The sequence below is a fragment of the Xenia sp. Carnegie-2017 genome, unplaced genomic scaffold (assembly GCF_021976095.1).
Source record: "Xenia sp. Carnegie-2017 unplaced genomic scaffold, XeniaSp_v1 HiC_scaffold_1, whole genome shotgun sequence".
In the NCBI taxonomy this organism is placed as follows: Eukaryota; Metazoa; Cnidaria; class Anthozoa; order Malacalcyonacea; family Xeniidae; genus Xenia; species Xenia sp. Carnegie-2017.
The window spans coordinates 8,740,936-8,763,541 of NW_025813402.1; the positions used below are offsets into that span (position 1 = coordinate 8,740,936).

At 35.6% G+C, this 22,606-nt stretch overlaps 3 protein-coding genes and 3 long non-coding RNA genes across 12 annotated transcripts; 2 read left to right on the forward strand and 4 right to left on the reverse strand.

Moving 5' to 3' along the window:
* Positions 1 to 57: 57 nt before the first annotated feature.
* LOC124438158 lies at positions 58 to 5,814 on the reverse strand. The gene is made up of 2 exons (XR_006945984.1): positions 5,577 to 5,814; positions 58 to 854 (listed from the first exon to the last, which is right to left on the reverse strand). It is a non-coding gene; the product is annotated as an uncharacterized LOC124438158 (long non-coding RNA).
* Positions 2,377 to 4,730, forward strand: LOC124438162. Its single transcript, XR_006945985.1, has 2 exons — positions 2,377 to 2,460; positions 4,161 to 4,730. It is a non-coding gene; the product is annotated as an uncharacterized LOC124438162 (long non-coding RNA).
* Positions 5,815 to 8,129: 2,315 nt separating the features above from the next.
* LOC124441463 (ATPase ASNA1 homolog) lies at positions 8,130 to 12,733 on the reverse strand. The gene is made up of 9 exons (XM_046991942.1): positions 12,594 to 12,733; positions 12,325 to 12,472; positions 12,080 to 12,137; positions 11,062 to 11,152; positions 9,943 to 10,093; positions 9,637 to 9,744; positions 9,243 to 9,390; positions 8,665 to 8,720; positions 8,130 to 8,580 (listed from the first exon to the last, which is right to left on the reverse strand). Exons 1-9 carry the CDS (start codon positions 12,722 to 12,724, stop codon positions 8,446 to 8,448), a joined length of 1,026 nt encoding a protein of 341 aa, XP_046847898.1. The 5' UTR covers positions 12,725 to 12,733; the 3' UTR covers positions 8,130 to 8,445.
* Positions 12,734 to 13,106: 373 nt separating this feature from the next.
* LOC124436376 (kelch-like ECH-associated protein 1B) lies at positions 13,107 to 17,622 on the reverse strand. The gene is made up of 6 exons (XM_046986322.1): positions 16,930 to 17,622; positions 16,188 to 16,367; positions 15,565 to 15,751; positions 15,176 to 15,448; positions 14,782 to 14,854; positions 13,107 to 14,136 (listed from the first exon to the last, which is right to left on the reverse strand). The coding sequence occupies exons 1-6, from the start codon at positions 17,524 to 17,526 to the stop codon at positions 13,749 to 13,751; spliced, it is 1,698 nt and encodes a 565-aa protein (XP_046842278.1). The 5' UTR covers positions 17,527 to 17,622; the 3' UTR covers positions 13,107 to 13,748.
* LOC124437099 lies at positions 17,125 to 19,549 on the forward strand. Of its 2 annotated transcripts, none has more exons than XR_006945592.1 (2): positions 17,125 to 17,192; positions 19,234 to 19,549. It is a non-coding gene; the product is annotated as an uncharacterized LOC124437099 (long non-coding RNA). The 2 variants fall into 2 exon arrangements; XR_006945595.1 differs by lacking the exon at positions 17,125 to 17,192 and adding an exon at positions 17,706 to 17,754.
* LOC124436705 lies at positions 18,864 to 22,115 on the reverse strand. Of its 6 annotated transcripts, none has more exons than XM_046986899.1 (2): positions 21,420 to 22,115; positions 18,864 to 19,348 (listed from the first exon to the last, which is right to left on the reverse strand). In XM_046986899.1, exons 1-2 carry the CDS (start codon positions 21,855 to 21,857, stop codon positions 19,298 to 19,300), a joined length of 489 nt encoding a protein of 162 aa, XP_046842855.1. In that variant the 5' UTR covers positions 21,858 to 22,115; the 3' UTR covers positions 18,864 to 19,297. The 6 variants fall into 6 exon arrangements, with proteins under 6 accessions (XP_046842855.1, XP_046842657.1, XP_046842724.1 ...); XM_046986701.1 differs by having other exon boundaries at positions 21,241 to 22,115; XM_046986768.1 differs by lacking the exon at positions 21,420 to 22,115 and adding an exon at positions 19,543 to 20,363.
* Between the last annotated feature and the right edge of the window lie 491 nt (positions 22,116 to 22,606).

A 22,606-nucleotide genomic window follows, 5' to 3' on the forward strand; every position in this document is an offset into this window, starting at 1 on the left:
GTTATTTTGTAAAAGCCTAATCATTTTCAAAAGAAATCAGAAGGGCATTACTAAATATGATGTGGTCTAAATCTTTATTTTTATACTTTCATGAAAGACAGCCTCAACACATCGATAAAATTATAGTCATGATATATCACTTACAAAAAAGCATTGAGGATTTAATGTTCGTTCATAATAATCAATCTATATTTATATATATATATACATGCTGTTCCCACTGATATTATAATATGGATTAACTTGCGTTTTTGAAACTTAATGTTTTGCAGTATTGTTTATGAGCACATTGAAATAAATTGGCAAACATTATATTTTTGGTTTGGGACAGTGCATTACTTGCTTTTGTTTCCAAAGTTGTAAATGATGTTATTGTTCTTATCATTTTTTCGTTTTTTCTGGCTCTTAGCTAATTTTCCAGTATTCATGAACTGTCGTCCTAAGGCTTTTTGCTTTGAATGATCGGCTTTTGTCCAGTGCTCGTATCTTGCGACCAAAGTCGTATTCTGTCGAAGTTTATAACACGAGACCCCATTTGTTATAAGCTTATTCCAAGGAGTGTAGAAAAACCAGTAAGTCCCATTTGTTGGATCTTCTTCGACTCCATCGATTGTGGTGATTTCTGCGCCAAAGTCTGGATACGTGCAGTATTTGAACGAATGCATTGTGCTGTTCTCTCGAGCTATTTGTACGAGATTGAACACCGTACATTTCTCCGGAATAACTAATGTGATAGGGGGAGGTGGAGTACGACCCAAGTCGACACCGAATTCCACGCGAAACGTCACCCTTATATTTGCCATGTTGAATGTCAATGAATCACAACTTTTTCTTCAATCTCGAGTACAAACAACCTAAAAAAAATATAGTTTTACGAATTGTTATAAAATTGTTGCAATTTCGAACATTTCGCATGGAAATGTTAAAAGGGAACGTTATGGATAACAGATAGAGATCATCTGTACTGACTGTACTTCATCCCGTAAATACCTTGGAATTGATTGGCACGAATATACGAAAGTGTGAAACAAGTCCTAAACATGCAGGTATCTAAAAGTAACTCGACCCAAAAGTAGGTCGACCCGACTGATGAAGGACAGTAAAATTTGGAAAATTAGAATTTGTCCTTCGATTATCCATGGTATACTGTGAATCATAATATTTTGTCATAACTTTTGTTTCATAAGTCTTTGTTACATATCATAATATTTCGTGATTTTTTGTCTAATATTAAAATATTGCTGCGAGAAAATTACTGCGTGATTGTCGTTACTTAGAACTAGTTAGCGAAGAACGCCTAGAAATTACAACTGTGTATCTTTTTATACCATTTGTCGTCGAAAGTCGAAAGTATTAAGTCGTATGAAAACAAGATACGAAAATCGTCCCATGCACGCATTAACAACAATTCGTATTGGTCCATCAATAATCCTTTGAAATTTATTGTGAAATGATATCACTACACGTAAAAACAACCAAGTGTCTAACCTTAGGCCCGGTTCAAACGTCGCATTTTACATGCGCCGAATCAAATCTGAGTTTTAGTCGACTAAAATAGTTTTATGCGTAGTTTGATTCAGACGTCGAATTTAATAGTCGCATTTATTATAGTTATGCTTCCACTTTTTCATAGTTTATTCATTTTCTTGTACTAATTTCCTAAAATGGCGAACAGGAAAATGTTGAGTTTATGCATTTCAAACATGATTCGTGTTAATAGGAAAAGACGAATATTGATGCATGTTACAGTAAATAAACTATTAGAAACGAGACGGCAACTTCTGCAAATTTCCCATGTTTTTCTACCGTTAATTGGTCAAAAAAATGCCTTCATACGTAGCCCTCCTTATCGATCATGTCGAAGACAAGATAGAAATTCCGGCTGGTGGAAGAAAGTTTGGAGTATTTATTCTGATTCAAAAAAACATTTCGTGTATCTCGAGGAAACTTTCCTTGTACATATAAATTTTTTGCACTTTAAACAAGTGTATTTTGTTAAACTTGTGCACGAAATACAAGGGCCATTACCATCACTCGCCGCCGCCATGTTTTACAACTTTGCGCATGGCATTTAGCATGGAAATAATTGATTTTTGCTTAGAAATATCTTAAAATAAATTATGCATTAAATTCGGCTCATGTAAAATGCGACGTTTGAATCAACATCGAATTTCCGTCGAATATTCGACTAACTCAGTCGAATATGCGACTAAAGTCGCATTAAATTAAAATCCGTCGAATTTAATTGATTCAAACGTCGCATTTTACATGCACATAATTCTCGCATTTGATTCGGCGCATGTAAAATGCGACGTTTGAACTGGGCCTTAACCTTTATTGAATGCAAATAATTATAACATACGCGGATGACGTGCATGGAGTGTCTGGTCTACCAGCGGTAAGATATACAACAGTATGAAAACAAACAGCAGCTGATGAGAAATTAATTTCAACCGCAAGGTAAGCAAAAAGTTCATACAGCTATTTCCTGCTGAAACACGACAGCTAACAGGTCGTATAGTTATAAACCATGCACCAAATTGAAGATGTTCCAAGTTGGCGAGTAAAAGCATGTACTTCATGTAAACTGACATCGGCTATCCGTTCAAAAATTAATAACTTTACAGCTTTATAGCTTCTATAACATTATATAGAATCCAAAATAAGCTTGGTAAGAAACCGTTTAGCAATGTGTATACATGAACACCAGAAAATACCAAGATTTTTATCGAACTCTCTAATCGACCGAAGTTAACCGAATGACATTGACCAGTCACAACTGAAGGAGTTTGCTTTACAGTTTACTTTTTTGGCCGTACAATGCTTGTAATCAATAATAAATAGAGCAGGTATTGTTTAGTGAGATAGCAAAACGTTTTAGCGCATGTTAGCCGATTACTGTCAAAAAACGCCCGTGTCATAATTCCTTTCAATAGCGTTTATCGCGATCTCAAAGCCAAAAGTATGCCTGCTATTTACAATTCAACTGACAGCACAACGAGACATTATCAATGTATATATGGATTGGAATGTGATAATCCTATATGGTGTTAATAAATAAACCCACTAAAAAAACTTTATCAATTGAGAAAATCTGTAAAGAATTGCAATAAAAAATTTCCAGACATTCTGACGGCGTTATACAGCGAGAATTTTGTTTTTATGGTTGTCGAAATAATCAATGTTTTTTCAAGCATGTCGAGACACATTCTTGCAATCAAAACGGTTGCACGTATAAGCTATAAGCTTGTGGTGCTTTAAGTGCCCATATCGTCATTTTCATTTGTGGTGATTTTAGCATCCAAAAGACTACTTCTTAGCAGTAGCGTAGTGATGTTCAACATTAGCAATCGAAGCGCTTAGCATTTCCAACCTCAACCTATAAATTTTCAATGAAAAGAGGATTGACTCCCGTCATATTCTCGATAGAAGTATTTTTGAATCACAGGCGGCTCAACACTTATTATATTGGCAAACCAGACAATTTTTAGTGAACATGATGAAAAATGGAAAAATCCGAAAGATGACTGAATATTTAAAAATGAATAGCTATAAGCAGAATATGTTTCACGCAAGATTAACAAACCCTACCTTTCGCTAACGACTTTGCGTCGGTTTCACTAACGTGGACGAAATTTGGCGATGTAATTTGCGCAAGCAGCTGTTCTTATAGTTTTGCAGCTCAGTTTGTCAGTTAGAAAGGGTAAAATAACTCATTAACAAAACAGAATAATCAAGAAGGCCATGTCATTTTCACGTGCCTCGTCCGCACTTCATGATGTAGTTCAATAGTTACGCATAAACAAAGTCATTTGATTCCAACCATATATTGTATATCCGGAATAATGCATCCCATCACCTGCTGGGTCTGTGCGTAAGTACGTATTTCCAATTTAGCGGACGTATAAAAAACTTTTTCGTTAACAACAGAATAGCATCGACCGATGCTCATTGAGTTGTATTTCGAGCAATAGCCCAATGCAATCAAATAAGAAAACTACACTCAAACTTCAAAGTGCGCTGCCAAAACTAATCATCATAGTAATTTTCATGGTTCACCCCCAATCAAAATCGTCTTTTACTTTGTTGCGCGTCTAAGAGACATAAATAAAGCTGCTTGAATTGAGCCTCTTGAAACTAATGATTTTATTTATTACAAGTTCAATACCACGGCTGTCGAAAAGTTATCAGATGACGTTTATGTTTGAGGAATTACGAAGGAACACCAAACCTTTGAACTAAGATGGGAAGTACGATTGACATACTGTGTGATCGAAAGAAACTGAAAATCCTCGTTTATAGATGTCTTTTACAAACTGGGCCATACATAAGCTGTTGAATCTTAATACTGAAAAAAAATCTTTATGTTCAAGCCTTTAACTTGGAGGCAGTGGGGGGTTTGGTGGGCAGTGAGAAAAAAATCAAAAATTGTGTACTGTTAAGTTATTTATATAATGAAAAAATGACTGTCTTGTGTTTCGTATTCGGTTACAAGCTACCTAAGAGGTGCTACAGTCCAAGGTGAGGCATGTTAAAACACCTTGTCCATATATCAAAAAGATGTATAGCAATTGGCAATGCACAGATAGTTCTCGAAATCAAATAATTTAAAAACAAAGAGCTCTCTGTTTCTTCTAATAGCACTCACTCTATTTCGAACAGCTGCGTTTTAATTGCACAAATTGAAGTTATTAATAGTAAAGTTCGTTTATAAATTGTGATATATACGATGAAAAGTTTTTGAATGCACATTTATTTTTCCATTAAAGCTGTGCACACGCGCGTTAGCATTTTCTAAACCTGTATACAAAGTCAACAAAATTCAATAATTTTGCGGCTGACACATGCAAACAAACCATTCCCAACAATCTTTTATAAAAAAATATTTAATTTATTACAGTTTTCTAATTTCTTCATTTAAGGCACGACAGACAAAATATTGTCGGTAGCGAATCTTGCTTTTGCGATCGCTTAAATGTTAAACTAAGCTGACTTTTGCCGTATTTGCAGTTACGGAAATATTTAAATTAATTTCAACTATCTTTCACTTGAGGGAGATGTAAAAAATACGATAATCTAATTACGAAACATGTTAGCACTCATGACATCTGAACGATAAAATTCATAAGATGAATTACAGTTCTATAATCACTGAACGGATTACGTGATAGATTATAAAAATATATCATGAAGCACTCGCAACTCGACGTTTTAACATAAAGAAACGCGCACATGCAGTTAAGAAAAAGTGAAAAACCTAGATTGGATTTGAGAAATCATATAGAAGAGCTTATTACTTTCGCGGAATGACGAATGCCCATAGCTGCTTTTTCAAAAAAAAACAACGCCCCATATCTCCCAGAATGCTGAAGAGTAGGGATGAAAAGCCATAAGGGAAGCGAATGAGTGATTAAAAATAGGAGACGGTTGCCGTAGTCATCCAAAGTTGGAAGGAAATACGTATACGTGTAATATAGCTGACAGCCTGACACGCTTGCAAGATTTTATATAATACATACTCATTTGTACACACACACACACACACACAAGATTGACTCATACAGATTTAATTTTACCTGTTGATGAAAGCAGCGTAACCAAATCTTATCGGGAGCTGTTGATAGCGCGAAACGGCTTTGCATCACTGTACAATTATGAGCGACTTAACATTTATCAACACAGTGTCATCAAAAAGTATTTGCATTTCTATAGCTCGGCATGCAAATCAATTACAATACCCTGAATTGATTTGTCCTTCCCACTTAAGTTTCCTTACGTAACATATCTTCTTCTTGTAATCGAACATTTTTTTTCGAACTTTCGTACGAACTTTTTTTGTCTTGTAACTTTCAATGATATCAGGAACATCCAACGAAATCAAGTGTATAAACACATATTCACATGCAAAATAAAATTTTTCTTGGTCACAAAGGTGTGACTTAAGATAAAGAAGTCTGTAAAAAATGTACAAAATAAATTCTCATTGCATCGACAGTCAACGCACGTGGCATTATAATACTTCAGAGCTTTAATTCAATTAGAATCGGGGAAGATTGTAAATAGTCGCAACGAAATCAGGTGTTATTAAATTATAGATAGATGAAACGGACAGTTGCGGGAATGATATAGAAAATTTAATGTCCTCCAGTATAATGTAGTTGCCACTTTAACGACAATCAATGCAAAAAAAAAGGCAGCCCATACAAAAATTATTATATATTATGGCCAAAAACCATGGGTTCGTAAATCTTTTTGATACCCCGACTGAATGGAATGTACATGTAAAACGTTCCTGTTTCGTGCGATGTTGCATCATCAAATAGGAAAGGATAATCTGATATCAAATCCAGGTTTTCTCGTTGAAAAAACCTGAAATCACTTTATGAAAGGTTTTTCCTTTTTTGAACAATATATGGCGGTACAATCTTGTTTCATGGTCGTAAACTTAATAGATGAAATACGGGACGTCGTCGAAACACGCAAAGAATCAAATATTAAGCAAAAGTAACTCTCCCCCCCGTTTCCAATGGAAAACACCAGGCGTCTGTTTAGGATATGCTACGAACATGGATTTTCGTGATGTTTCGTTACGCATTAAAATTTAGCTACTCTAAAAGCGAATAAGCAATAGTTAAAAATAACAGCAGCTTGTACAAACTGTTTGTCGTACAGATTGACTTAATCTAGAATCCTAGCCAAGTGAAATAACAGCACACGTAGGTTGAAGTTCAGTTTTTTTTTAACTCCTCCTGTCGCCATATCATTCGAAATATTTCGCAAATTCATTTTGTCTTTCATTTGCATTTGCACACGCGGTAAACACGTGCATTCACGCAATAATGCAATTGCGAAGAATTCAATGGACAGTTGAATGAGGAAGATCAAGGAAAGCAACGTTTTACAAAATTCGAACCCATGGAAAATGTTGAAGAATGACAGCCGGGAGTCATCTTCATACTATAGGCATCTTAAAGATAGCGCAAAGTTGCGGATCACTTAGTTACCCATAAGGAACAATAAAACAATCCATCATTTAGACGGTTTTTCTTCGTTCGAAATATTTGAACAAAAGGAAATATTTGAACAAAAGGAAGTATTTGTGCACGTGAAATCAATGTGTTACGATTTGAATGTATCGTGATGTGATTGTGTTCTCAAGGTCAAAGTTTGGCAACACATTCAATGGTAGTGGGCGTTAATAAATTATTTTTTTAGCTACGACAACGACTATCTTTAGTTTTCATATTTTCCATTGTTGCAATACCTGTATCGATAGATACGCGTTAATTAGAGAGACAAAGAAAAAAAATTTAACATGCAAACCAAGTTATTGCAAGACAGTGAAGTTAATTCATCCATCCTTTTTAATTGTTAAGATATAGTTAGCTACGGACAGTCAGTGATCGCTTGATCACAAATAAATGCCATGCACTCTCACGCGACAAGTGCACGTGTACATTGATGGTAGATTTCGACATCAAAAATCGCAAATATTTTGAATTTTTCACAAATCGTCACTGGCAGCCTTTAACTTTTATTTGTGCGAAGGAAGAAAACATGAATAGTTTTCATACGGGAATCGTAAAATTAAACGAGCAATTCGAAATTAATTGGCACACTTACTTAACAAAGTTTCTCAAAACAATGCAATGACATCCCTCACATAAACGTCGCGTTCGGACAATAAAAAAAAAAGCGCTGGGCACAACCTACGTATATGCTACAGATAAATGATACCGAGTGAGATAACGTGTAGAAATTCATTTCTTATGCTAGCTAACTCTGATTTTGTAAAGAAATTTTCATTTTGAATGCCGACAGCGAACTGGTCACAAACTTTTATCATAACATTATCGTGCAACAGGTCGCCACTCGTCTTTTTCGTTTCGCACGCAGCCTTTTGCCAAACACCGATTCCTCGAAAACAGAAAAATAGACTCTAATCAGACAGCTTGCATTGACATGCTAGAAAATGCTGCAACGAACGCTCATGAAACGACCTCCCTCATTTATTTGCATTCCATAACAGTTTGCTGCGGATGCATATTATGCCCACAAACATTCGATGAAAAAACGCCGACCATTCCCTTATTCCATAACAGGAAACTTTCAAAAAACGCAACAAATTAAGTCGTAAGAGCCCGCTGTTTTCAGAAGTCAAACATTCTATGATCTAAAGTTTCACAAAACATTTTACCTGTTCCTTATGGGGAAGGTTTTCCGGCAAAAGTCATACGAATTACATTTTAGTTTGGCAAACTGAGAAAAAGGAAAATTGAGATGAAAACCAGGGATATTTCTAGTTGGTCTTCATTGATGTACTATTTATAAAATCCTTAGTTCTAGCATAAACAAGGCGTTAATTTGTCATTTCATTCTCAATCCCCAGACATCCCAATTACCATTCGACAGTTGCACCAAAAATCTTCTTGTACACCACCGTAGTCATTTTGGATCACAGGTAGGATCATAAGGCACGCGAAGATGCCGAGAAAATTCATTTATTTTATCACAGCCTCGGACTTCGTATGGTAGCAATGGTAGTTTCGTCACGTGAAAATCTTCGTAGAGATCGTCAATCTAATACAATCGAAGGACACGACATTGGAGTTTATTCTGTTTCGAAAGATTTGCTATAATGTACTATATGCAACTGTTCCTGACCTGTTCCAAGTATTTATTTTGAATTTTCATTCGTGCCTCACAAAGATGACATGTTTCTAAAAAATAAGATACTAGAGTTATTTTCACTAAGCCCGCATTTTCAGCGCCATGTAAAGACCAATGAACCAAACATGCAAAGTACATAAATGCTGTGAGCCATGACTCACACAAAACGTACAAAAAATGTATAAACACACAACTTTTTTAAACAACGATTAAGGGATTTCCCTTCCCGATTTGGTTAAATGTTCAAGATGATTTTCCTCATCGCCCGTTTGAGAGTGATCCAAATCAGTTTGTTGGAAATTTATCTGCACTGTATTTGGCTTTTGCTTCATGCACATATTAGCTACATGAAGAATTAATGGACACCAGTAATAACATCCTTAACCCACAACCTAACACCATACCTCAGCACACAACGATTCTAACTTGAGGCGCGGAATAAAGATAAAAAATTAGGAAAAATAACTACAATTGGTGTAAACTAAACTAGAATTAAACTCGAATGCCATATAGGTTCAAAACGTAAATCTTGTTTGCTCAATTTCAAAATCAAGGGAGCGCCGTTTTTATACCTTTCTTTCTGGTATCTGGATAAACGAGTTGATTGACAATGATATTGTGCGTGTCGATATGTGATTTCGATAATTCCTGAACCAATCTTTCTGTCTCATAAACTGACAAGAACTCCGATATGCATACACAGACAAACGTCGTATGATCCTAAAAACAAATCCCAGAAATACTCATGAAAGATTCTTAGAAATTGCTACTATACAGTCCGCACGTCCGTGTTTTTACCACTAATGTTACGCAAGCAAAGAAAGTAAAATATAGCTACTACTTATAAACTGAACCGAGAACGACTCCTTCACAATAGTAAGTTTTGGCAGCGAAATGTGGCTACGAATACGTAAAGTAGTGAAAGCACTTTTTTCTCAACACTAACAACAAAAGCAAAGGACATACCGCATCTTTTAACTTCTCGCTGACTCGATTGATGATTGGCAAGGTTTCTTCCAGTTTGTTTGTTATTGTTGTGGGATCAGCGTCATCCATTCCCAACAAACCTCCAAACTGTGAGAAAATAATCGATTAAACCATGGGACAACATAACTCCTCTGATTTGACCTGACAAGCATGCAGTGGGGGTAAAAAACAGTGGAAAGTTATATAGATACTTATGGTGCTGGAGTAAGTGTGAAACGTTCTCGTCGTCAATAAAGCTACGTGAATGGGTTGCTTCAGATCTCAATAGTATCTCGCTTTACGTACCTGGCTTACAATTGGAGCAAACTGATTCTTTATTTGAAGTAACTTCCCCAGTGAGTTTTGAATCAACGATGGAAAGGATAACAATCTTAATGTATGTCCGGTAGGAGCAGTATCAAAAACCACAACCGAAAAGTCCATGTTTGTCACTAATCTGCAAGCGAAAATTCACAATACAGTGTGTATGAAAAAAAACTAAGCACTTTGGGAAAGGTCGCTAAGTAGCTTGCGTACGTACTAACGGAACGAAGTTATAAAGTTTCAAAGCTAGCGTAAGAAAATGACAAAGCTAAACAGCAATTGGAGCACATTGGTTTAAAATATGGCAAATGTTGTTCAAACTAACAAAGATTCAAGAAATTAGGCCAAAGCTCCAGGGGCGCTAGGTATCAAAATTGCGGATTATTTTGCGTTTTATTCTTCTTAATTGCAATTTTTTTTAAAACATTCATATCATTCATAAGTGTATTAAAAACAAAATGGCATTAACACTTTACTGCACGTAATTCAAAAGTGCTTCTCTGTAACACAATTTTCCCTCTTAAAATGGTTATTATTATTTGCAACAATTTTACTTTCCGATGAGCCATTCCAAGTTCAACTAACTATTTCTACGAAAAGATTTTTGCAGATCTGGCGCGCTAATGACTTTAGCGAGGTTTTTCAAACTGTTGAGTTTTTTTTATATACCGTGTATAGAAGCAGTTTTTAAATTAGCTACCATCGGGCTCATATGAGAAAATATTCCCTCTCTGCCGAAGATTACATGCAATAACGGTGCTCAAAGCAAGAAGGATAGCAGATCAGGAATAAAAATTACTTTGTTAAAGACACACAAAAACCCTTCAAGAGTAATAATTACCTTAACAGGGTCAGCGTAAAACTTCATTATCAAAAAAATCAATAGAAGGTTTTCTTCTCGCAAATAATTATCGAATGCTCAATCTTTCAGTTTCGAAAAATATTGTCTGCTGTAATATTAACCCTTTCGTCAAATGACAAAAATAAAAACTAGAGAAAAATTCAGAAGTTATCCGTTCGATTTCAAAACCGTCTTATTCGATTTCCATGTGTAAATAACCCTACGATGCAGGTAGAAAGCAGAAATAGATGCAAAAATACCTCATTACTTCAGCAAAACTCATTGCCTCGTCGATACCAGGAAATGCGCCAAGTACATCTTGAAAAAGACGTTTCCCAATACTTAAGGCATCTGCAATTCAAGAACAATAACTTCGTCAACATTGACTAGCTTCTATTAGGATTTTTCTTTTCTACTACACGCAGTCGTCACATCTGATTGGTGAGCACCATCCAACAGTCAACTTAAAAGTCTTTTTTACCGTCGTTTCAAAACATACAATAAATATTCAATAAAAAATCGCTTTAACTACAAGATAATGCAATTATTATTTTTATAAAAACCCATTTTGCTTGCGTCTATTTCGTGGAAAATAAAAAACATTTACAAATGAAGTTAAATTTTGTTGAAGATATATACATCTTTTATAAACCATGCTTTGGTCTCCAGTATCATATTCCTCGTGTTGAATTTTATCATTTAAGTCTATGTGTGAAGAAAAACTTTTGAACAAAACGTTTCCTGTTGTCCATTAAACTACTGCGTCAATTCTAGCAAAGCAGCTGTGTCTCATATTAACAGTGAATAAGCGCGACATAAGGCAGTAATTACTAATAACAGCTCATGATAATTTATGTCCATGAAACTTCATGTAACTATAGTGCGACATTTAGGCTCAAGTAACTGAGGGCTTGCATTATTTTCTGTTGCTGTCCACTTTGTAAGATACAGGCCGACAAACACAACTTTAAGTACCCCTTAAACAGCAGACATCATAGCAACAGCAGATATTGTACCACTGAATAAGCAGCTATCACTATAACAGCAACTACAACTCAAAAAAGCAGTTGTCATTACATTTTTCATTCAATTGGAATTTCTACTTGATGATCACAAACAGCCTTTAAAAACCTGTTCATTTTTATATCCATTTATAATATTACAGGATGTGCATTTCATTGAAAATGTGTAACATGTTACATGTACGTACGAAGCATTACAAAAATTTTGTGATGTTCATGTGATGCTAAATGGTGCATGATATAAGTATCACAATACCTGGTTCATCAATGAAGTCCTCTGGTAACTGTGAGAAACCAAGACTCGGATCAATTTCCTAAAGTATATGGATAATAAATAAAAACACACATTCCTCATAGATACTGTAAGCACAATATACATCATCATGCTCTATCTTTGAGAAGTTTTATTAACATGTACCGTAACTAGTAAGCATCAAAATAAACTTGCGAAAATTGAAATAAATTTTTGAATATATCTGACAATTCAGAGTCAACACTAACCATTGCATACAAATTTGGGCATTTTTTGACTGCAGTTGGACTTTTACCAAATTTCTGATTAAATGCATCAGAAATGTTGTGAGCAGGATCAGTTGATATCATCAATACATTCTCTCGTACTTTGGCCAATGATAACGCAATGCTACAACTAAATGGTATTTAAGTAAACAGATTACTTGTGTCTGGACGATTTCAATGTTCTTATTTTCAGTATAACTGTGTAGGCTTCTATGTTGAACAGAACACTACTTTAAGTCGTTTTGACTCACCTACACGTAGTCTTTCCCACTCCACCTTTACCGCCAACGAAAATCCATTTCAAACTAGTTTGCTCAAGGATATTATTTATAGATGGCTCCAGTGGTTCAAAGTCATCTACGTCCGTCACAAAGGCCGCCATTTTGTTTAGCTTGCTCATTGGCTCAGATACAAAATTTCATCCATGAGGATGTTGAGAGTTTTCCTTTTCATAAAAAATTGTGCCATGTTGGTATGGGTAAGCAAACACCAATTTTTCAAACAACCGTCCTTTTAAAGATCAAACATTGAAAAGAAGTCAGAAATTCGATGTTTTTCGATTGCATCCTTTTTAAGAACACGACTGCAGAGTTTCTGGATTCGTTATTAAAGTTGCAAGACATTTCAGTTTCTAAAAAAATTTGCGGTGGCGTCTATACTAAATACTTTTCAAAGTTCCCTAACTAGAGGTCTTAGACAAAATAGCAATTTTGAAAGATGCTCTCACACACATATGTAGGAAATTTTATTAAAGAATGCTTTGGTCTAAATGGTAAAAATATGCATTTATAAATTCTTTTCATTTTATATATCTCCTTATAAAAGAGGGTATATTTCTCCCCAATTTCTTTTTTAGTAAGAAATGGTGGCTGCCTGCTTGCAGCCTATATGGTTATGTACAGCAAAATAAAATTAAATGTAGACGGGGACATAAAAATAATAACTGTAACCGTGTCGACAATGGACAACTTGAGCAAGAAAACACAATAAAGTTGGTTCATTTGAAAGTTACCATTAACAATCTCATGTAATGTAGCAGAAGTTTTGTGAAGCTACCAGTACCAAAGGCTTGGACCGGTGCTGCGAGTGCGAAGATCGTTAATATTTCTTAACTTCTAATTTCAGTATTAATCATTGCTGCTACTTAGTTCGGCTTGATAAAACTTATTTCGACAATCTGCTAAATATTGATTTTACACAATACAAAACTGTAACTTCCCATGATAATCTAAATCACTAGGCTCTACCTCAAAGTGCCAGACCTATCGAACTCTTATCCGAACAACTAATAATTCAGAATACATAAAATTAATTCGCACAATTACATTGAATTTCATTCAGGTAAACAAAAAATTAAATTCTCTGATCAATAAACTCGTCATTAATAAATATTTAGCCTAGAGCCATCAGAACGCAGGTCGTACCCCCACAACCACGGCAGCTCCACTCCTACCCATGCTCATCGTACCCACCACCTCCCACTTGTCCCACTTGCAATCATAAACCTCGACGGTGTCGTGGAATTTCTCGCCATTATACCCCCCAAACACGTAGAGTTTGTTGCTGTATGACGCAACGCTCAAGGCGCTTCGGTGGTCCAACATACTGGATACGAGCATCCACTCATCAAGAGCAGGATCGTATCGTTCAACACTACTTAACTGCGTTGTACCATCGTATCCGCCCAGCGCATAAATGTATTTACTAGCAGCAGTCACAGCTGCACCACTTCGAGCCGAATTCATCGAAGCGACCAACGTCCATTTGTCTAATGTCGAATCGTAGCATTCCACACTATAAAAATTCGTGTATGATTCATATGATCACTGATAAGTTTTAAATTTCACCACAAAAATGACGGCACATTGAAGACTTTGCTCCTCAGTCTTAGTAGTACAATAAGTGCAAACTTATACATATGTTGTTTTTCAAGAAGAGTTCGGTATCAACATTATTTAAGGCGATTATGTGCTTTAGAAATTGTCGAGAATTAATGCAAAGTGTAGATCCGGGAATCACTGCTGCGAAATGTAAATTTATAGGAGAAACAATATAATAAAATTTTCACATGTCACACACACTTTCACTTTCTTATAGTAATCTATACCCTACAGTTGCTACACTGACAAGCTAACTTATTCAAACCACCCATCGTATGTATATGGTATGTCGTAGTAACTCATCACTATCTAATAAAACGCCTAAATAGATGTCTGTATTTGACTTCACAGAGTAATTTTCAAGTTTCAGGTATGAATCAAATTTTTGATCACGCCACGCACGTACACATTAGCAATTCACCCATGCACCTATTTTGACTGGGTACTCGTCGAACAAATAATCTTGACTGAAAACCAATCAAAGGAAACATTTTAATAACCAATTCATAAACATATAGCTTTGGAGTGTCGAAGGAGGAAATTACAATCAGTCTGTTACCTATCAAGTCGACGAACGCCATCGTATCCACCGACAGCATACATTTTTCTATCGATTACGGCAACACCAACCCCTAAAACAAACCATTCAAAACACATTCATAAATTGATCCTTCGGGATGGAAACTAAAACACATTAGAAGTTGATATAGAAGTTGATTGTTTACTACGATTTGATTTGTAATATCTTACTATCTTAGTATGATATATATCACTCGAAATACATTTCGGACTCCTACAAAAAAAGTTATGTTTGAAGTTCCGTTCTGGTTCTACTGCAATGGGTACGTCAACAGTGACGTGGTAACTTCGACACTCCTTCTGACGTCACCCATTACTACGTCTGACGATAACTTATATGAAATCATCACACAACATCAATTACAAAAACCCACCTATCCTGGGAACAGTCAAGGGGGCGACTTCCACCCAAGAATCTTCATCGGCATCATACTTTTCCACGTGATTCAAATACAAGTTGCCATGGCTTCCTCCAATAGCAAAGACAAAACCATCAATGACACCAATGCCGACACGATTACGCGGCACCGTTAAAGGGCGAACCGATTTCCATTCATCCAATAGAGGATCGTAACGGTCGACAGAATCACAATCCACGTTGCCACTTAACGAGTTGTTACGTCCCCCAATAAGATAAAGCATTCCACCTGGGCAAACAAACAGAGCTTACGTATAACTGCTAATGATTATGTACGTGAATGAAATGTTTTCAGAATGCAACAGGCTAAGTTTAAAGTGGAAGCTTCTAGAAGTCAAATCGTACCTACGAAGGCGGCGCCAGCTCCACTTCTTGGTTGATGTAAAGACTTAAGCAAATTCCAAGAATTATGACGCGGATAGTAACATTCTACAACTCGCAAAGATTGCCTCAAATATCCACCAACAACATACATGACTTCCGGTCCCATAGGAGAACGCTTTTTCACGTGCACCGCACGTGAAACACGACTCTATAAAGAAGAGTTTTTTCATGTTGACAATCGTCAAACATTGACTGATCACAGGTCAACAACTTTCAATTAACTCTACAGTTTACCTTTAATGAAAGTTAAATTTGTATATACGTACATGGAAGAATAATCATGTATAGGCAAGATTAAAGAAGCCAGGCATGTAAATAAGCTCAAACCTGAACTTAATAAAAAAAGATTATTTCTACACATGATCCTATAAAGAAAGGTATTCATTTAAATATCCTTAAAATCACATGAAATATTCAATAAATAGAGCAGTAATGTGTAATATTTCATTGCAGCATGTATATACATAACACTTCAAATTGTGGTAATCAGTAACATTAAATTGTTCCACATAGGAAAAGGAGACCATCATTATATCCCTCTTTTCCAAGTGCAGAATCATAAAAGAAACAGTTAAATTCCTTACTGTGCAGATATCTGATATTAGTTGCAATAACATTGCATCATTTTCATCGGAAGACTTGCACAATGATTGAACAAAACCAGGAGATACAAAAGGTAAACGGACATAGGAGAGCAACCTCCATAGTGAATTCCTTCGATTGTTCATGTCATGCTTCATCCATCTTATTACTGCTAACAAAACCTGAAAAATAAAATTCAATATTGCACAGAAATGTACAAGCCTTACATAACTTTTGCAGTCATAGTTATTAAGATCTCCCAAGAAATAAATTGCCTGAATCAAAATTAGAATCCATGATTTAACAATAGTGAAGATTTTGGCTGTCATGTCACCTGATCATTGCCATGTTTGGGAATGGAAAACACAGACTTGTGCTTGCATTAAGAAATAAAACAATCTAAATAAACTGGAGCCAAAGACCACTGCCTGGTAATAAACTACATAGACTATGGGAATTTCTTTGTGAAAACAGATGATAAAAGTGAAGTATCACAGAATGGCTGATTTTCAAGATGTTCATGCCCTTTTCAAAAATTGTCAAATTGAATGCTCTAGTTTCTTTTTGAAAACAGTTTGCCAATGCATGCACAGTCTTCTACCACCTTCCAATATTAAAATTAAAGTCAGGCTTGAATTATTGCTTCTCTGGGGTTATAGCAACATAAATGGGCTTCTTTAGGTTATGACTCAACTGTACATGGTAACAGTTGACACCTAAAATTTGTTCCTTTATAATACTCACCTCGTCTTCATTCTTCACACACAGCCCATCACCATTCATTAAATGGCACAGTTGATCTTCAGAAATCGAGAGAAATTCTTCAGCCCTGGCTACCTTGGAAAAATATCGGCTGCAGTAGTGACGAGACTTTCTTGTTAATTCATTACAGCCATGCAACTCGGCAAATCCTAAAATTCCTAAACAATTCGTGGGATCAAGCTGCCCTTCCAAAAACGTGCAACAAGCTTTCTTCACGGCAGACATCTGAAGCAAAGATGCAACAGGTAATAATGCTTGAACATTTTTTTCATTCACCGATATGTCAGCAGTGTAAGCAAAGTTAATTAGAGTTTTAACACAATTTTCATCCATGTCCTTCAGTGTCACAACGGATTGTTTACTCTCCGCCAAGTTGTTTGTGAACATTGCATAAAAGTATGGGCTACACGATGCCAAAACTAGTCGATGTGCATGAATTTTAATATTACCAACACAAAGAACAATATCACATAGCTCTTGATGATTCCTCAAAGTGTTCATGATTGTAAACGCCTCGCGTAAATGTTCTTCAATATGAAGAATTCCTTCGTTCATTTTATCAACTGATGTATTTTCCATGAATTTTTTTATGGGAATTTACTAAAATTACGAAAGTTACTACATATTTGTAACTTATAACGCTTTTGAAGTGCATTGAGAATAAATGTTTACTAGTTCGACTTCGTTCCCAGGACCTTCGTTTTTAAAATGCTATAGATGTTGACAAATGACGATATTGACAGAGTGGGTGTTTATAGTAAGTCTAGTCCAGCACACGTCCATTGTCAAGATCACCGATCCCGACTCGTGAGTCAAGATAATAATACAAAATGTTTTACAAGTTTGCCATTCAAAAATAAGTTTTTGGCTTTTTGCTAGTTTTCACCCTCTTGTGTATGTTTTCTATCCTAGGTCTCAGGGATATATGTGGTTATGTGGTGGGGATGGGGTAGGCATATTTACTCCAATTATGCTGTAATACCCCCTAAGGCCCAACCCTATAACCAATTTATTCAATACATGATATACCTTGTCCATACTTTTCCTTCAAACCATCTTACTACTGATATACATTTTGTCATACTGGAAAAATGTTGCTGCAAACATATCTTAATCTTTGTGATTCGTGCAACAAAATTACGTGAAATTTAAAAATATGCATTTAAACTGTAAACAACTGAGTATAGACAAGGAAAACAGCAAGGAGTTTTTTATTGGCATTACAAAAAGAATGAAGTTATTCTTGCAAGGTGGTGGACAAATGATGTTTCTTGTAAGAAAAAATATTCAAATAAAACAAAAATACATTATGAAATGGAAAAAATCATGTAAAGACTAGAATGACTTTAAACCTTTCATTTGAAACAACCATGTTGTAAGTATTGCTTTGGCTATGAAAAATGGATGGTAGCAAAATAAAGCAGTAGCAGGCAATATTTTGTATCAGTTTGAGGCATAATTTGATATGTTTGAAAATGCAATATAGCTGTGGCTGAGAATGAACTAAAGAAGCTTGTGGTTAGATGGCTCTGAGTTATATCACATCTCTTACCTCAAAGAACCATTTATCATGCTGAATAACATGAACAAGTAAATGGAATTACTATATGTACATAAAGTAAATGGTTTGAACCTGTAATGTCTAAATCGATGTCTAAATGTAATGTCTAAATCATGTCACAAAACTGCTGTCATATTGGTTGATCATACATCAAAACAGGGAAGATCATGACTATTTAAAATTAACATCTTCAGTTTTCCATCTACATAATCTACAACCTGTGACCAACGTTGCTGATGTACATGGATGTAAGTTTGCAGATTTCCTAGCAATCCTCAATATTGTTTGATTATATTTCTGAAAACGGCAATTGATAAATGTACTTTATATTGATGACAAATCAAATAAACAACAATTTTTGAGAGTAAACATGTTGCAGCCTACTTTATACCATCCTCAGTGCAAAGCAAATAAGAAATTTACATTAATACAAGATAATATATATACAATGTCGTGTGATGAAATCATAAGTACAGATTACTTATGCATAATTACAAATATACAGGTGAATAAGATGTTAGATTTTAAATATTGATGTTAAGGGTTATAATAACAAAAAAAAAAAAATAATGTACAAAATGTATCAAAGTACAATAGTTATACATAATTGTCATTTATTTGAAATGTCTGATGACCTGCAAAATTTCAATGATAAATTGCTCAATTCTTTATCATTGTTCGTTTACTATTAATATCCCTTTATGAACTTTGTCCATCCTCTCCAGGAACACTCAATGATCATTGTCACTACTCTACATGGATGTTGATGCTTCGTTTTCCTATCCTCTATCAATGCTTTTCTGTAATCATCCTTGCTTGAGTCTGTCCATAAATTGTAAACTGCAGTTGGAAAAGGAGTAAAGAAGGACAAGATGTAGCTTGCAAGTATTTGGGCAAGTCTACCATTACCATCACCAAATGGGTGCAAAGTAAGAAATTGAAAAAGAAACCAAGCACACAGTTTAAACATGTTGTAGTAATCATTGTAACATGTTAGTCCATTTTTTGTTACATAATTAAACAGTTCGTTGTACCTGTCAATGAGAGTCTGTACTGTTTCTTCCATATTCTCGGGGCAAGGATATTCATGTGTTTCACCTTTAAACGGCGCATATCGCCTATTTTGACTGAATTGTCCAGGCTTGGTAGAGTTGTTTGCTCGTAATGGCAGAATTATCTTATGCATTTCTTGTAATAAACTCACCTCCAAAAGTCCATAATCCTCTGGTTTTTCTTCCTCAGTTACTTTTCCTATCAGATACCGATATGCATTAGCCGTATTCTTGATCTCCTGGGTGTCCTCATCGAAAGTTGACGAGCCATTACCTTCCTCCTGGTTCACACGATTTATGTATTCCACGAAAAAGGTATTCTTTACTTCCTCAACTAAATTCGCTGGCATTTGCTTCTTCAAGTCCTTCCACTGATTGCAGCAGACTATTATTTCGTTGATCATTTTTTCGACTGTCATATTTGCAAGGTTGTCATTACTGCCTTCAGTGGCTATCCAAGGCAATTTTGCGTATTCGACAGCCTCAAATTGTAGTAACTGAAATGCCATTTCCGATCTACGTTTCGTGTGAAATACGTTGAAAACGAAGTATTTCCTGGTTGTCGCAATTTTGTGTCGTAATAAGCTTGGTTAGGTAGACAGTGTAGCGCATGCGTTGGTTAGTTAATAGTTACGTTGCTTCCCCCAACACAAATAACCAAGAACAATACTTCATAGCTCTAGAAACTTCATCGTTGTGCTCAACATTGTAAATGCCTTGCTTAATTGTTCTTCAGTATGAAGAAGTCCTAGTTCATTTTTTTAATTAAAATACATATTTTGTATGATATTTTTTCAATAAATCATACTAAACAAAGTTACTACATATTTGTAACTTTTAATGCTTATTGTATAATAGCATTTGGCATTTGTAGTTAGCGAAATGTGAATGCATACTTGCTCACATACCTTCCTGGGGTTTTTGTTTCCTCTAGCTGCACACTTGGTTTAAACTAAACTTCCTTGGTTTTGAGGACATTTGATCACTAATAATGTCCTGACTGCGGCAGCTCAATGACTAAGTTTGACTGATAGATCAAATCAAAAACTTGAAAAAGTTAACAGATAATGTATTATTAAAAAATCATGTCACAAAACTGTGGCCAAATTGACAGATAATAAAACAAAACAAGGAAGATTATGACTATAATTAGATGTAACATCTTCCATTTTGCCAACCAGATTATCTATGACCATCATTGCTGATGTACATGAATTTGCAGATATCATAGCATTTGTTAATGTTGTTTGATGACCTTTCTGAAAAAAAAATTGTATCTCACAGACAAATACAGCTACTCATTTCTTATTTTCAGCAGTGTTTTCTCCCAAAGAATTAATATCTTTAATGAGCTTAGTCCATCCTTTCCACGAACACTCAATAATCATTGTCGCCAGTTTGCATGGATTGCGCTCTTTAGACTTCCTAGCTTCTATTAATGAATCCAAGCAATCATTGTTCCCAGAGTCTTTCCAAAAATTGTATATTGGTACAGGAAAAGGTGTGAAACATGACAAGATGTAGCTTGCAAGTATTCGGGCAAGTCTACCATTACCATCACCAAAAGGGTGCAAAGTAAGAAATTCAAAAAAAAACCATGCACACAGTTTAAACATGTTGTAGTAATCGTTGTAACATGCTAGCCCATTTTTGGTTATGTCATCAAACAGCTTGTTGTACCTGTCAATGAGAGTCTGTACTGTTTTTTCCATATTCTCGGGGCAAGGATATTCATGTGTTTCACCTTTAAACGTCGCATATCGCCTATTTTGACTGAATTGTCCAGGTCTGGTAGAGTTCTTTGCTGGTAATGGCAGATCCTGCAAAATTATCTTATGTGTTTCTTGTAATAAACTCACCTCCAAAAGTCCATAATCCTCTGAATTTTCTTCCTCAGTTACTTTCCTTATCAGATGCTGGTATGCATTACGCACATTAATAGTCTCCTGCATCTTAATTAAGTGCGACCTGGCAAAGTAGTCGGGATTCTTCAGTGCCGTTTCTGTTTCCTCACGAGTTTGGCAGCCATGGCCTTCTTCCTTGTTCACATGATAAACATATTCTGTGACGAAAGAATCCTTTACTTTTTCAGTCACATTTGAGCTACAATTCGACATCATCCTCTTCCACGTCTCGTGGCAGTGTAATATTTCCATAATCATTTCTCTAACAGTAATATTTGACCTGCTGTTATAGCTTTGTCCGTTGTCGTCGTACCGCCATGATGGATGTTCAACGGCATCAAAACCAAGCAGGTCTTTAGGTTTGTATTGCCGCAAAAAAACAATTTCTCTCATCTCAAATCACAAATAAAGATAGTTGTCACACCTAAATCATTCAGGCAATGTGCCTAAAATGCCACGGACACCACAAAAGAAACGAAAATCATGAACTGGATATTGGAATAGACTTGACACCCAAACATAGAAAGGGCGGGAAAATGCACAAACAAGTTTTATACCAGTTGTCAGTTGTCAGTTGGGTGTATGGAAGGTGAGTAGTGAAGGTGAGGTACAGACGGGGGGTTGCGTCCAGTTTGTATTTCACAAATCTGGAGTTCAGAGTGATCCCAATCATTGAAAGCCTGACCACACCGGACTGCACCTTATCACACCGAATCAAGTTCGATGGAAAAGAAAATAACAAAAAAATTTTTGCTCTGTACTTCACCGCAACGTGTCGACATGTCGATAATGATGACCTATTGCTATATCCGTGAATATATCATGCGATATATGATACTCGTTTCCAGTCTGTGCGCGCCGTTCCTACGATTGTACGGTATTAACATTGGTTACTGCATAACCTCATTAAAACAATAGTAACAAAACCTCGTAACCAACCAAACCCTCGTGACCAAACAATGAACTGTAAAATACCATTTCACTGCGACCAACCATTGGCTGTTGAGCGGCGGTCATTGTGTACAAATTAGACGTTCAAAAATAGGAATAGAAAGACAATAAAATGATTTTTAACTTACTTTGACCATCCAGTGAGAATTCACTACTTGAAAGTCAACAATTTAGCATCAATATATTATAGT